The following is a 15,444-nucleotide window of genomic DNA, read 5'->3' on the forward strand; positions in this document are numbered from 1 at the left end:
AGTGATGCGGTGGCACAGAGTTAGGCCTGTTTCACACTGCAAGCGTAAGCGGCGCGTGAGTAGCACATATTTTTTTCAGCGTGCATGTCAACCAACGGATGCATTCACACAGGCAGCAGGAGCAGCTCGTAAAGCGTCAGGCAGGAGCGTCGCGTAAGCACCGAGTCTATCCCTGTGTCTCAATCAGCTCCCTAGCTCCCTAGGTCGTGAATCAGTATATAATGAAAGTGAATGTGGCTGTGCCCTGACTACTGAACTAGGGAGCTGATTGAGACACACGCTGCGCTGCTGACGCGTAATTAAAGTTAAAGCACACTTTTGATGGACAAAATAAATATAATTTCACACAAAAAGTGTTCAAAATGCACACAATACGCATGTCTAATGTGTTTTAACAAGAATTTGAGTATGACAGAAAAGAAAATTAAGAATCAAAAATAATAATAGAAGATTTACCCATTTAAACTTGTTTTTTATTATTCAGTTTGGGTTAAAGTATGGTGTATTATAAAAAATTAAAGTAAACTAGCCAGAAAATATGATATATATAAACATTATTTTAGTTATTACACAGACTGCAGCATACCCAAATCAAACCAAATATATTTGTTTTTTTATATTTACTGTTGCACTAAAGTGAAGTGAACAAATTATGTTATTTATTACTTGATTGTTCAAGCTACCTCACAGAAGTGCTCTGTTTGTAATTAAATAAAAAATAAGGAACGTCCTGGATCTGTTTTTTTTCGCTCTTCTTTATTCTTTTTTTGATGTATTATAGACCTTATTTACCAGAGAAACAAGTGCGCCGCCATCTTTATAAAATTGTCTTTGAACTTCCGTTTTGCGGTAGCTCTGTACATTTCTATGGCATCGCTGTCAAAGAATAATTAGTTGGTTAAGTGGATTTACTTGTTGTAGAGTTAATGAAAGTTATCATGAGCGTTATGTTTAAAGCAGATGTCTTAACAAATGTCAGTAGATTGGGAAGATTTTAAAACGAGCAGTTCATTCATAAATGTAATATCGCTGTGGAAATACAAACCGGAAGTCAAAAGACAACAAGCGCAACGCTGAAAAGGGGCGGGGCTACATAAGGTCTATAGAAGTATCGGATCGGGACTCGGTATCGGCAGATACTCAAAATCAAATGACTCGGACTCGGACTCGAGGGCAAAAAAACCTGATCGGGACATCCCTAATACATTTGCTTCTGTGTGGATATAGTCTTACAGGGCTCTCCTCTTTCTTCCAGGAAGCATTGTTAGTGTTGGTGATCCCAAGAAGAAATACACACGTTTTGAGAAAATAGGACAAGGGTATGTTTATCCACAGTCATCATCTATGCACACATACCCACCCAAACTCACACACCACACCTCTCATTGGTTGGATGTCAGGTTTAAGAAGTCAAGAAGAAGTCCAAAGAGAAGGAGAGAGGAGTTGAGTGTGTTTTGAGTTTATCAGCTGACCTTCTCTCAAAGCAACTATTCACTCAAAATTATTTTATTTAATGAATCACAAAAGGCTGTTTTCTCAAATGTTTGCAGGAATGTTTATGCTTTTCTTTTCCAAAAAAGTAGATACTGACCATTGATTGTCAATCTCCAAAAATGGAAAAAAAGTGCCATAAATGATCATAAAAGTAGCCCATATGACTCTTACATTGTATTCCAGGTGTTCTAAAATCATACATGTTTGCATGAGGGTGTCAATTAGAGTAGACAGTTTTTTTTATGCTTTTTTTTTTTTTTTTCAACTTTTATTTTAATTTTATTTTCAGTTATTGCATAGTAAAAGTCATTAAATTGGTTTATATTTCTTTATTACCATTGCATTTCTGCCTAAATGATTTCAGACTTGTACGTATTCTTGTCAGTTGCTGAGCGGCAAATACTGCTCCAGGATCAGTCCAAGGGTGTTTCCATGTGGCTTTAACCTGAATGCACCTGATCCAGTTGCACCCTTGCTCTATTATTCATGCACCTTGATAATAATCTGTGGCCTGGTGCCCTAGAAAGAGAGAAAGGGTGTGTGTTCATGGATTGACATGACCAATTAATAGTTTTCAAGGGAGATATACAGCCTCATATATCAAGCAGAGCAGCAGCTTCTGTACTGTGTACGTATTACTCCTATATGTGTGTATGAGATAGTGGGGAATTATACACTGATGACACTGGTAAGATTATGTTAATCTTCATGCATCGTTTTTTTTTTTTTCAGCCTTGTGTAAATACAGTATACTGCTATGATTTTGGGTCACAGGGTCAGACAGTATAGAGGTCAACTTAGGTTAGATATTTCATATCCCTGTGAATTTGAGTTGGATTTTTTTTAATCTCACAAATGCATTTGTAAAAACACAAATGTAGTCTTCCAAGCAACGTGAGGTCATTAAAGCTAAATTAGAAAAATGTTGTTTAGAAAGTATAGCATATCACACAGCAGGACATGTGAATTACCCACCCATATACATGAACACATTTCTTGAGAGGTGATCTCTGAGGGAATTAAGAAATCCAGTGCTGCCCTCTATTGGTCACTGAATAATGTATGAGTCACTACAGTATAGAAAAGTTTTAACCTGTTTCTCCGCTTTGTGTTTTAAGGGCATCTGGGACAGTATACACAGCTATTGACATTGCCACAGGACAAGAGGTAAACCAGATTATGTTTCGATCTGAAGAAAGCCTCCACATGGCCTCCTGCCCTTTGCTGACCTCTCTCCCTTTTACTCTGTTCAGGTGGCCATTAAACAGATGAATCTGCAACAGCAGCCAAAGAAAGAGCTCATTATTAACGAGATTCTCGTTATGAGGGAAAACAAAAACCCCAATATAGTCAACTACTTGGACAGGTACAACCTTCGACATTAATATAGGTTAACTGACGTGTTAGCATTTAACAGAGTTCAATTAATGCAATTAATTAAAATTTTTTTAAAATATTGATTTTATTATTAATTATTATTTTAATGACTTTGCTCTTATTCATTAACAGAACATTTCTGTGTAAATTGTTCATGGAAGCATTCTCAAATACATTGTGACAGTTTGGGTAAATTAGTTGTTTTTATTAATATGAAATTATTAGCAATTAGCAAATTAAAAATAAATTTGCTATTATTTATTTGAATTAGTTTACATATTATTTTATTGTTTTCTTTTCTTTCCTGAAAATAGAAAATGAATGCATATAACTAAATGGACTACAAATGGCAAAATGTGAAATTAATCATGATAATGGCCAAAACTTGATTAATATTGGTTAATTTATTCTATCGAATTTATTCTTTTCTCCCTTGGATTTAATATTTCTGCTAATAGTCTTTTTGGATAAAAGCATCTGGTACATGAATAATTGTAAATGCCATTAAAAAACATGTCACTTTTTGTCCAAATTGAAATACTGAAAACTACCTATAGAGATGTACTAGACCTTAAATTCAGGTACCATGCTACTATCATCTTACTTCTCATTTAGTGGTCAGGTTGATGCATGTAATATAAACTGTTTTCATCTTTCTGTCTCAGTTATCTAGTAGGAGATGAGTTGTGGGTGGTGATGGAGTATCTGGCAGGTGGTTCACTCACTGATGTGGTAACCGAGACCTGCATGGATGAGGGACAGATTGCTGCAGTGTGCAGAGAGGTAACAAATACACTCAATTTACACTACGTATTTACAAACCTACAGACTCTGAATTACTATGGATCTATGATTTGATCTGACTCTTTGGATGTGTATATCTTCACAGTGTCTACAGGCTCTGGACTTCCTCCATTCTAATCAGGTGATTCATAGAGATATCAAGAGTGACAACATTCTACTGGGCATGGACGGTTCGGTGAAACTCAGTGAGCTCCTTTTATTTTTTATTACTGTTGTTATAAGCACAACTCACAAATTCTTCAGAAAATGTTAATACAATTTCCTGCTATGCACCAACGTCTTAACCCTCTCTCTTTCTTTCTATAGCGGATTTCGGGTTTTGTGCTCAGATCACACCTGAGCAGAACAAGCGTAGCACTATGGTGGGCACACCCTACTGGATGGCCCCAGAGGTCGTAACCCGGAAGGCCTATGGCCCCAAAGTGGACATCTGGTCCCTGGGCATCATGGCTATTGAAATGGTGGAGGGAGAACCACCATACCTGAATGAGAACCCACTCAGGGTAAGACCTTTCAGAGCTTTATAAAGCAACATTTTACATATCCTTTTTCAAAAAATGAAAACTAATCCTAAATGCAGTAATTCCTACAACCAACTGAAGCTGATTAGTCGTTATTTGCTAAGTACAGTAGTTAACTTTGTTGAGGTGGCAAATCTTGGGTTGGTCTAAGTAGTAAAGCATCTGAGCTGGTAACACAAATGTCTCGATCGCTTAATAACTGGTGATTGCTTGTTGAAGACCTAAGGAGTAAAAACAATTAAAGTGCTCCTACTATGCTATTTTAAACATTCCTGGATTTCAACTATAGCCTCCCCTCACTCACTCATTTCATTTGCTCCAGATAATATTGTTGGTGTTACAGGACTTGAATTTTTAGCCTGGGTTTGCACGTATTGCACATCATTTTACTCATTCCCGCAAATATTGTTCTCATACCCAAGTGCACGCACATGAAGCCACCTCTCAGTACTAGATTGAGTTTTTTTCACTGTTTGATGAGCTTAAACATTGAAATACACATAAAATAATGTCAAAATGCCAGTCTTGGCGAGTATTCACATAAACACAGTCAGTTATGTTTTAAGTGAACGTAAACAGTTGAGAAAGGAAATGCATGTGTAACAGTGTAATTAAAGTGACAGCAGCCTAATATACCTGCAGCCAAATTATGAGATAATATTAGAAATATCTATATGGCAATTTTCCCCCATGTTATCAATGTTAAAATTATGGCAGTGAAAATGGAAATCCACTAACCACAGTTGCTGGTGAGCAAAAGTTAATGTCAAGCCCTGTTTGTTTTAAAGGTCTCCTACAATAGATTTACATGCATCCAAGGTCAAAAAACACTTTAATTTTAATAAAATATATTGCAGCATCACCCATTTTCTCACAAACAGCTATATTACACATTGCATGAAAGGCATTATTTGAAAAAATAAAATTGGTAGAAATAACATTCATGTGTGAACATTTACCTTTTTTTGCTGCATTGTAACTTGGATTGGATATGCAGACTTTTCTATAATTGTTCCACTACATTAATGTTTTTCCCTTGTGGTAGGCCCTATATTTAATTGCAACCAACGGAACTCCAGAGCTACAAAATCCTGAACGGCTATCCTCAGTGTTTCGGGACTTCCTGAACCGCTGTCTGGAGATGGATGTAGACCGGAGAGGGTCAGCTAAAGAATTGCTGCAGGTAACAGACTATGCTTCAGACATCTGTATTACTGTATAAAATACAGTATTTATATAGTTTTTTTGTTTTCTTCATTTGTACACATTATACAGTACCTCATACTATGCAGAGCCGCAGCAGTCTGCCATTTCTGTTTATTCGCTGTAGCAGCTGGAGATGTACAATGTCTGCACCAAAAAACATTACAAATGTTCTGTTATTGGATGTACCAATGAATATAAGAGTCTCCATAGATTCCCGGCAGGCTCTGGACCTCCCGGCACCACTGTGGGCATGGTGGCTGAATTTCATTTATGAAGGAAATGTGCTGAAAAAAGTCTGTAAAGTGCTATATTTGTGCAAATAATTTTACGCCAGTGTGACGATTTGTGCAACCTGCTTAGATTTTGCAACCTCCCATTAAAACAGTAGGTAGCACAATGCAAATATAGTGTTGGTAGCATTATTCGTCAGAACACCGGACTGCTTCACAAACGAGGGTCAGTTCAATGCTGGATTTGCACAAAAGATTAACGTAATGGTACATACTATTCGAAGAATTGAATAGACTTAACTCCACAACAACTACATAAATTTATCCACTAATCATTCAGAAATGTCCAGTTGCATTCTAAAAGTTGTAACTTTTTCCTGAGTCTCTTCATCAGTGTCTGACTCCAGTTTGGACATGTAAGGCATTTTGGCTGCTTGAGATTCTCTAGTTTTTTTGTTGTTGAGTATCCGAAGAGTGAACTGTTAAAGCTCCGCCCTCTTCTGGAAAGGGGGCTGGGAGCAGCAGCTCATTTACATTTAAAGGGACACACCCAAATAGGGGCAAAATTGAAAAGCTATGATAAATGATCTGTTGGGTATTTTGAGCTGAAACTTCACAAATACATTTTGGGGACACAAGAGACTTGTATTACATATTGTAAAAAGGGGCAAAATAGGTCCCCTTTAAAAGATACAATAGATAAAATGGCTGGATTGGAATGAATTTGCCCAGCCTCAGGCTCTAGCTAAACTGGATTGAGCTGGAGTGTTTTCAGCGTGGCTTACTAATCTAGCTGCTTTGAACTTCGCCACTGTTTCCAAAATGGCAAAACAGTGGTATGCGGAGATGCTGGTGGTCAAAGACTCATCTCTAGCAAACCTCAACTCCCACTTGGATGTTCTGGCCTTTGCTGCTGGCTAAGCTGTGTAGAGAAACATCTGCTCTGATCAGCAAATCCTATATGGCTTCCGGTCAGACGTGTGCGGCTTTGCATACTGTGGGGGCTTATGAAGCTGACATGAAGGAGATGGATGAACACTCTGGTTTAGCTGATGAGGCAATTAAAAAGCTCCTGACTTGGTGCTGCTAGCTATCATTTGGGATGCTGATGCTAAAGTTCATTCTGTCTCAAGTTCGAACCCGAGATTGGTTTCTTACGATCAATCTGAAGGTTGTATATTTTCATATTCAGATCGTCCAGAGACACAAGCTGTTCTTCAGGTTTGCTTTTGGGGGCAAAGCTTATCATTTTCTGGTTCTTCTGTTCGGACTGGCCCTAGCTCTGTGAAGTGTATGGATGCCGCTCTGGCCCCGATGGGGCTCCAGGGTGTGCTGGTTTTGAGCTACATCAATGATTGGCTTATTTTGGTGCAGACACGGGAGTTAGCAATTTGTCATCGGGATTTGGTTCTCAACCATTTGCAGAGTGTTGAGCTAAGGCTAAACCCTCGGAAGAGCATGCTGCTGCTTAGGCAGTAGATGATTTTTCTGGAAGTGGACTTGATAATAAATCTGCAATGCTCTCTTAGAACTGTAACAGATTACAAGGTTCTAAAGGAATATTTAGACCAAAATAGATACAAAAAGTGAAGTTCTAAATGTGTTCTTTCTCTTTACAGCACTCATTCCTGAAGCTTGCCAAGCCCCTCTCCAGTTTGACTCCGCTGATTGTAGCTGCCAAGGAAGCCATCAAGAATAGCAGCCGCTAGGATGTGTTCCCCCTACCCACACACACATGCATACACATTCACACGCACAAAGTGCAGGTACAGTGTGTTTATGTGTGAAAGCACAATTACACAATATCTGAATCTGGACACAAACACGAACACAAGCACATGCTTGCACACGCACTTGCCCTTATAAGGGTGATTGACAGCAATTCAAGGCCTTTGGGATGGGATTGGCCCTGCTGCCCGCCCTCACACACACGTTGTGATGTATGGAACTGCTGCACCAGTCCATCAGTGTGTGTTCACCTCTACACATCTGGAAAGGAGACAAACTGAAAAACAACTCCTGTGTTCCTTCTCTCTGGAATGAAAGATGTTGTGGATTACAGTAGATCATCCAATCTCTTATTTAATCTATTCTGTACTGTCTTGGATTACTAGCAACCTTCTTTGGGTTTTACAGAGTTTTTCCTGTGCCTGAAGAAGTGTACCTCCAAATCTCGGGATCTCCTCAAGACATCTGCATGACTGTCTACCACAGCTATTCACAGCAATCATTTCCTTTCTACACTGTGTGTGCGCAAAATCAGAGAACATACGATAGTATGCTAGAGAGAGAGAGAGGGCTTGAGAGCAAGAGACATATAAGAACAAAGATGAATCTCACAAAAACATGCCCAGGTCAAATTGAATCCCAAAATCAAAAGAGAAATTCTATTATGAATAAACTAAGTCTGCCTATTATTAAGACTATTAACATTAAGCTTTTGTATTAAAGGGTTAGTTCACCCAAAAATGAAAATTACTCATGTGGTTCCACACCCGTAAAACTTTCATTCATCTTCAGAACACAAATTAAGATATTTTTGGTAAAATCCGATGACTCATTTACAGCAAGATAATTAACACTTTCAGATGCCCAGCTTCAAAGCTTTAGGAATCTTTTGTTTTGAATCAGTGGTTCGGAGCGTGTAACAAATTGTCACGTGATTTCAGTAAACGAGGCTTCGTTTCCTCATAAGTGTTTCGAAATTTCAATGGTTCACCACTGGGGGGCGTGACTTTGGCAGTTTGATTCACGCTCTGAACACTGATTTGAAACAAAAGATTCGTAAAGATTCGTAAAGCTTCAAAGCTTCGCGAAACAGTGTTTTGAAATCGCCCATCACTAGATATTGTTGAATAAAGTTGTTATTTTGTTTTGAAAAGGTCTTACAGGTGTGGAACGACATTAATGACAGTAATTAATGACAGAATTTTCATTTTTGGGTGAACTAACCCTTTAAAACATAAGTAATAATGTCTTTATACAAAAGCTTAATATTAATAGTCTTAAAAATAGGCAGACATTGATAAAGTTTTTTTCCACCTGTTGGAATGGAATGGAATACATTGGTTTATTACTGTTTATTACAGTATTACTGTCTATTACAGTTTAAATTCTTCATTTTTTTAAATTAATGAGAGTATTTTTTTCATTATAGTAATAAGAATTATAAACATTAAGAGAAGGTTTTTTTCTCCTAATATTATGTTTAGATTATTATTATGAAATAATCTAACAATTCAATAAACCTTAATGGTTCCTAAAACAGGCTTCATTTTCTTGAAGCAAAACATAATTTCATATTTCTTGTGATTTTGGGGTTAAATGTAACTTGGACAATGTTTCATAAAATTTCCTCAGAATATTTGATACAGAAGCCACTTTGCTATTGTATTAAACAGATCAAATCCTTGGAAGGCAAAATGCATCCTGACTTTGCTAGAAAGCACCTCTCTCTCTGTCATGGATTCACAGACTGTGTTTTCTTGTGCAATATCTCTGCCATAGGACCCAGCATTCAGGCATGAATACCACAACACATAGGTCTATACTATGCATTTTACGAGAAAATGAAAAATGCTGAAAACCAAGCCATGAGGAGCCAAATGTAGAGCAGGCTAATGTGCTACTTCTTGGGCATTATGGAGTATGAAATCCATGCTGGTGTTTTGACATCTTTCAGAGAGCAGTGATTGGCTGAAAATATTTGCATGATGAAGGGCCATTCACATAAGACTCATTATTGTTTTTTCATTGTTGGCGCCAGTCTCTGTTTTGTCTTGCAACATGAGTGCCATGTTTTTAAGGCTCAAAGCTCTACATAATTACACTTCAAGCTACGCAAGCCCAGGTTCAGTGTCAGTACACATTGCATTCTCATTGCCACAAGGAGTGCAGTCTCTTGCTGAGCAAATTTCATCTTATAAACGTTTATATGTAGCCAGCTACTTGGAATAATAACATTCAGTTTGATGACAGATAAATCTACTGCCTAGAAAACCGAGGTTTATAAAAGCAACAGTAAGACAATAATGCACGGTACGCAATGGGAGCGTACGTTACTTGCGTAGAGAACGTTCTGCCCAAGACGGCGGGTTGCAAACAGTTCTACTCCATTCCGTTGTGAACACTAGATCGCATCTTGTGTGAATGGTCCCCAAGAGAACAGTCTGTAAATCCAACCCCCTTCACACTCGCCGGCGCTCTTTAGTTTTTAAGACTTTCCGGTTTGCAACAATCATCAATAGGGGTGCTATTTCTGATGCCTTTTTCAACTACGGTCACAAGTTAAAAATGTTTGATTTTTGCTGAGGTTATCTTAATTCTCCCTTGGTTTAAGAATATCGATTCATACAGTACATGAGTAGAAGTCTTAAGTGTACGCCCTTGTAGAGGATGTAGGTGTCTGATAGATCACGTCGACTTGATATCTTTCTTTACAAATGAGTGTTTGTGTGAGAGTTGTGCTATGTTTGTGCGTAGATAGGATAACCTCAGCCTGCATTTAGTCTGTCTTTCAAATCACTGTGAAAATTCAGGATACTACACCTAGACTACCCCACCATAGACAGAAGGGTACTAGAGTAGATATAGTACAGTAGTTAGCGACAACCAGAGACATCTACAGGCATGGATAGCAATATCTAAATAGTGCTACTGCTTCCGTGTATATCGCAATGGATGTCACAACCCCACCTACAGTGAGTATCAAAGCAGGTAAATGGGAGTTATCGTAGGAACCAGTTTCATGCATGACATAACTGAATTACTTTCCTTCAGCTCTGATAACCTTTGATAAGTTAGCATTACAAAAGGTATTTTGAGGATGATGTTTAATGTACATTGTTGTGTTTTATTCTTTTTTTATGAAAACCTTACGACAGTAATATTCAGGCTGCTCTTTGATATGTATTTGTAAATATTGTGCACCCTGATTCCAAGAAATACGACAGATCAAAACTATGATGGACATGGTTTTGCAAACCCTACAGATAGCAGCATCTTGTGCCTGAAACGGAGACTACAGCCCCATTAACCAGGCTAATACGACCATCTTAAACACTCGCCGAGCGACCTATACTGCAGCCTACCCCTGTACTGGAGCAGATGTGCCAGGAGAAACACACTCTCAAACACAATCCAAATTTATTTATAGCTCGTGGACTTCGCTTTTGAAAGACCCAAGGCTCGGACCTGATGTGAACTAGGAGCACGTGAAAACGTAAAAGGTTGAGAGGCGCCACGAATGTGGAAAGCGCAACGACTCACTCCAGGATTCCTCTTGTCTCTTGTAAATTCCCCTTTTCTTCTGAATGTGTGAACCCTGTACACGTGCTGTGACAAAATTCCTCTATTGGTGTCTAATATGAGAAAGAAACAAGACTGTACATGCTTACAAACACAAATGTTTTCTTTTTAAATTATTATTCTAATTATGACATTTGAGAACTGCTGGACTCATCTCAGCAAGCCCCTCCCCTGCTCTTTGAAAGAAGGCTGGATGTGAGGCGTATGATAGAGGGGGGAACTATTGTTTTGGATAAGCTATTTTAAATTGTGGTTGAAGCAATATACTTTTTGAATTCTAAATTGTGCATGGCTGTGTCTTGAGTGTAAAACAAAAAAGCTACAGTTTCGGAACTGGACTGAAATATAAAAAAATATATATATAATAAAAAAAGGGAAAAATCTTGAACAGAATGCTGGTTTTTAGTCAAATGCACATCAATCCAAAGCTAAATTCTATATTCTACTGTTCCAGTGAATCATTCGGCCGCTCATGATGTCTGCCAGTCATTTTACTTGAAACAAACAGTTGTAATTTGCAGCGACTCTCTCAAATAGCCCCTTTTCCTTGCACATTTTAGCCGAATGCTAATGGTTCAAAAGTTACAATATAGCTTTTCACATTTAAATCCTGACCGTCTAAACCGTTTCTTCTTCTTGATTTACCTGAAAGTTTTATTCAATTTAAGAGAACTGTTTTCTTGTCTTTTTCCGTAGGTGAACTTCTAGAACTACAAGGAATTCTATTGATTTTCTACATTATTAAATATACTGTTAAAGCCATGTGTCTATGACAATAGCCTTGTGGGCAAACTCACTTTGGGTGTCACCTAAAACATTCTAGTAGGTGGGTCCCCAGGACTGGAGTTGAGAAACACAGAGTTAAAAGTTTGGTAACACTTTAGTTTAGTGTCTAATTCTCACTATTAACTAGTTGCTTATTAGCATATTGTTAGGATATTGGCTGTTTATTAGTACTTATAAAGCACATATTAATGTCTTAGCCTATTATGCGTGACAGTATTCTACATCCCTTAATCCTACCCAATACCTAAACTTAACAACTACCTTACTAATTATTAATAAGCAGTAATTAGGAGTTATTTGAGGCAAAAGTCTAGTTAGTTAATAGTGAGAACTGGACTCTAAAGTTTGGACAAGCATACTTATTCTCCTACATATATTCAGAGGTGTAAAGAGTACCTGAAAACCATACTTGAGTAAAAGTACTGATACCTTACATTGAAAATGACTCCACTACAAGTTACAAGTAACCAATTCCAATACGACTTGAGTAAAAGTCTTAAAGTATCTGATTTTAACAGCACTTAAGTATTTTACTCATGCTGAATTTAGGCTCAGAGATGCACTAGTCCTGAGAGACATGACAGTGACAATTAGAAACAATTGATTTGTAAGATGAGAAATCAAGTTTATTTTCTAAAATCAAAATAAAACTGAACACCTCAATATTGCAATAAATCAAGGTCAACACAACAAACATCTACAAACTCTCAAGTCTCAGTTGAGCTCAAGTGCACAGAAAGGCCATAAGTAAACCAATATCCGTCAGAACGGTCTTGTCAATATAGCGGATAAATACAATTTTTTAAAGTAAAATTAAATAGTCAAATTCTACTGTATGTGCTGGTTTGAGCCTCATCACCAGCTGCAGTCATTTCCTCATCTAATAAATCAGTCGATCAGCAACTACCTGCTAATACACTCACATTCACATAAAGTATCATTGTTGACAAGATTTGGGCGAGTAAAGGCAAAATGCAGAAGATATAGTGCATTCAATGCCCTTAGATGGCGATATCGCTTCTTTATATCAGAAACAAACTGCTGCAGAAAAATTGAGCTGCCATGAAAAATGTAATTTGTAATTGCATTACTCATCACAAATGTAGTGGAGTAAAAAGTACATTTACTTGTTAAAAAATGTAGTCAAGTAGAGAGTAAAAGTTGCCAATATCTTTGATACTACAAAGTAGCCAAAAAGATACTTAAGTATTGTAACTAATTACATTTACTCAAGTACTTTACACCTCTGCATATATTACATTTTAGAATAACAGTAAAGCCATCAAACTATAAAATAACATGTAGGATGTGTAAGAAAATATAAGAATTTTAAAAATGTTTAACAAAATGGTCTTATTTTTAATTTCTTCAAATTTGTCTGCCTTTGTCAAGATCACAGCTCTGTACACTGTTCCTTAACCAACTGCATAAGATGTACCTGGATGTTTTTAAACAGTATTAAAGGTGCAGTAAGCGATTTCTGAGAAACACTGTTGATATATGAAATCAGCCCAAACAAACAGATGCTTCCCTTCATTGCTCCGCCCCCAAATGCACAAACACGCAATGCAAGAGTGGATGTTTCTTTATCATTGCTAAAGCAAAGCAAAGATGAAAAACGAAAGACAAGGAAGAACAAAAAATTAACATACAGTACACAAGAGTAGGTACAAACAAGAGTTCGTTGTTAGTCACCAGCAGCACACCAGCTCCAGACAAACAAGTACACTCAAAACTCTCCTGTTACTATAGCTAACATTTCAAGCATAGATATACATAGATGCCTTGTTACACTGTGTCTACATCGGACGTGAGCGGCATGATGCGACAAAGACAATGAGTCCATTATAATCAGTGTCTAGGGGGTAAAGCATTACAAGTAACACAAGTTATGTAATCGGATTACTTTATTCAAGTAACTAATAAAGTAACATGTTACTTATATATTTACAACAAAATATCTGAATCACTTTTTTTCAAAAAAGTAACGCAAATTGAGCAAACTGAGGCTTATTCATTTCACTTTTGTTGTGAAAGGGCCTTTAAATTTGCCATTTGCCCAGCCCAGATGAGAAAAATTAACGCAAAGGTAATGTAGCGCATTAGTTTCCATAAAAAGTAACGCAGTTAGTTACATTATTTTGGGAGTAATGCAATATTGTAATGCATTACTTTTAAAAGTACCTTTCCCCAATACTGGTCAGGAGACTTATTTCCTACAAAATGACCAAATCCATGTTTTAAGTGTGAACATTGTAGCAAAAGTAAAATAACAGTGGACCTGTAACAAGGTCCCTTGAATAATCTATAATTGGAATGGAAATTTTATTTCGTGATGAGTGATTTATCCTAAAAAAAGACCAGGAAAATGTCTCAGAGATGGCAAAAGCTATAAGAGTGACTGTTTAATTTCATAATATGCAACCTGTCTCAGTAAAATGCATGGTTGTTCTCCACACAGAAATCTACTGTAGCCAAAGTGCAAGAAACTCATTTAGCTTTTTCCAAGACCCATGTTATCAAAATGAAGACTTCTGGCAATCTCTCCCCCTCCTCTACATAAAGAAAGCTGCAACAGGTGATTGCATGAAGTGTCCAACATCCTACACATTTTTTTTTTTTTTTTTTGGTTAATTAAGTGCATCATCCGGGTATTTAAAGTTGGGAATTATCAGTGTGAACACACCACTTGCACTACTACAAAACGGCATAGAATAGTGCATATGCAAATTGGGACAGACCTCAAGTCAGTCATTATGAATCTAACACCATCTAAAATGTATGGTTTCACAAAGGGGAGACATTCAGTGAGAAGTGCCTGGTCCCCATAGTAAAATTCCGCTGTAGTAAAGTTCTTGAATGGGATATGAGTGCTAAAGGTGTAAGGGAGATGTGCTTTATCAATGGTGTCATGAATTCCTACTTATATTACAGATAGTGAAGACATAGCTTTGAAGACAAATTTGTATGTTTTATTAAGTTGCATATATGTTTAATAAATTTCAATTTTTTAATTTTTCCCTGAATAATATTGTAATTGTAATAGTTATCACTAAAATAATAGAAAATATTTTTATGTTCAGAGGGGGTGTTATAAATAATATATATTTAAATAATAATTTGTGTATACAACATATATAACATTGTGTGTTTGCTCTGTGGTAACTAAAAAAACATTGCATCATGCTGCATCTACACCACTAGATGTCAGCACAACACAACACTGTTACTGTAAATGCTGTAGTTATGTTAGTCTAGCTACTTTGTTCTTTTTCTTATTTGAGTTGCTAGGTGATAACTAATTATGAGTGAACACTGAACAGTCAGATTACATCTGTTATTTTCAACTCAGTTTACTTGCCAATAAACTACATGGTTTTTGTGTATTGTTACTGTATGAGAGGACAATATGGAAGAGAGGGAGCCTTTTTGTAGAACCTTCTACAAGTGGACAATCTTCATTAACCACAAACTGTGGTTTCACTATAGGCAACATACAGTGTACTTAAGTGATTTAATGTGTCAACTGAAGATTTGAAATTCACAGACCAAAGGCCTTGAATTTTGAAAAATGTGTTTTCAGAGTGTTGCAACAAACACCAGCAAGTAACAGAAGAGTGTGGGCACAGTGGTCTTTTTATTTTTTTGAGTCAAAATTAGCTACACAAAGATGTCATGAGGAGATTCTTGCACAGATGTCAGCTTCACAACAGCCATTC

At 37.1% G+C, this 15,444-nt stretch overlaps 1 protein-coding gene across 3 annotated transcripts in view; it reads left to right on the forward strand.

The window, feature by feature from the left end:
• LOC125267742 (serine/threonine-protein kinase PAK 3) overlaps positions 1-8,198 on the forward strand; it is a 57,614-nt gene extending 49,416 nt beyond the window's left edge. For all 3 annotated transcript variants that reach the window (XM_048189661.1, XM_048189660.1, XM_048189662.1), the window contains 8 exons: positions 1,256-1,319; positions 2,613-2,661; positions 2,748-2,860; positions 3,537-3,654; positions 3,761-3,860; positions 3,982-4,178; positions 5,242-5,379; positions 7,252-8,198. In XM_048189661.1, the coding sequence (XP_048045618.1) occupies positions 1,256-1,319; positions 2,613-2,661; positions 2,748-2,860; positions 3,537-3,654; positions 3,761-3,860; positions 3,982-4,178; positions 5,242-5,379; positions 7,252-7,341 (869 nt within the window). In that variant the 3' untranslated portion in view covers positions 7,342-8,198. The remainder of the gene's footprint in view (positions 1-1,255; positions 1,320-2,612; positions 2,662-2,747; positions 2,861-3,536; positions 3,655-3,760; positions 3,861-3,981; positions 4,179-5,241; positions 5,380-7,251) is intronic.
• Positions 8,199-15,444: the final 7,246 nt, after the last annotated feature.

This window comes from Megalobrama amblycephala, linkage group LG4, assembly GCF_018812025.1.
Source record: "Megalobrama amblycephala isolate DHTTF-2021 linkage group LG4, ASM1881202v1, whole genome shotgun sequence".
Taxonomy (NCBI): domain Eukaryota; kingdom Metazoa; phylum Chordata; class Actinopteri; order Cypriniformes; family Xenocyprididae; genus Megalobrama; species Megalobrama amblycephala.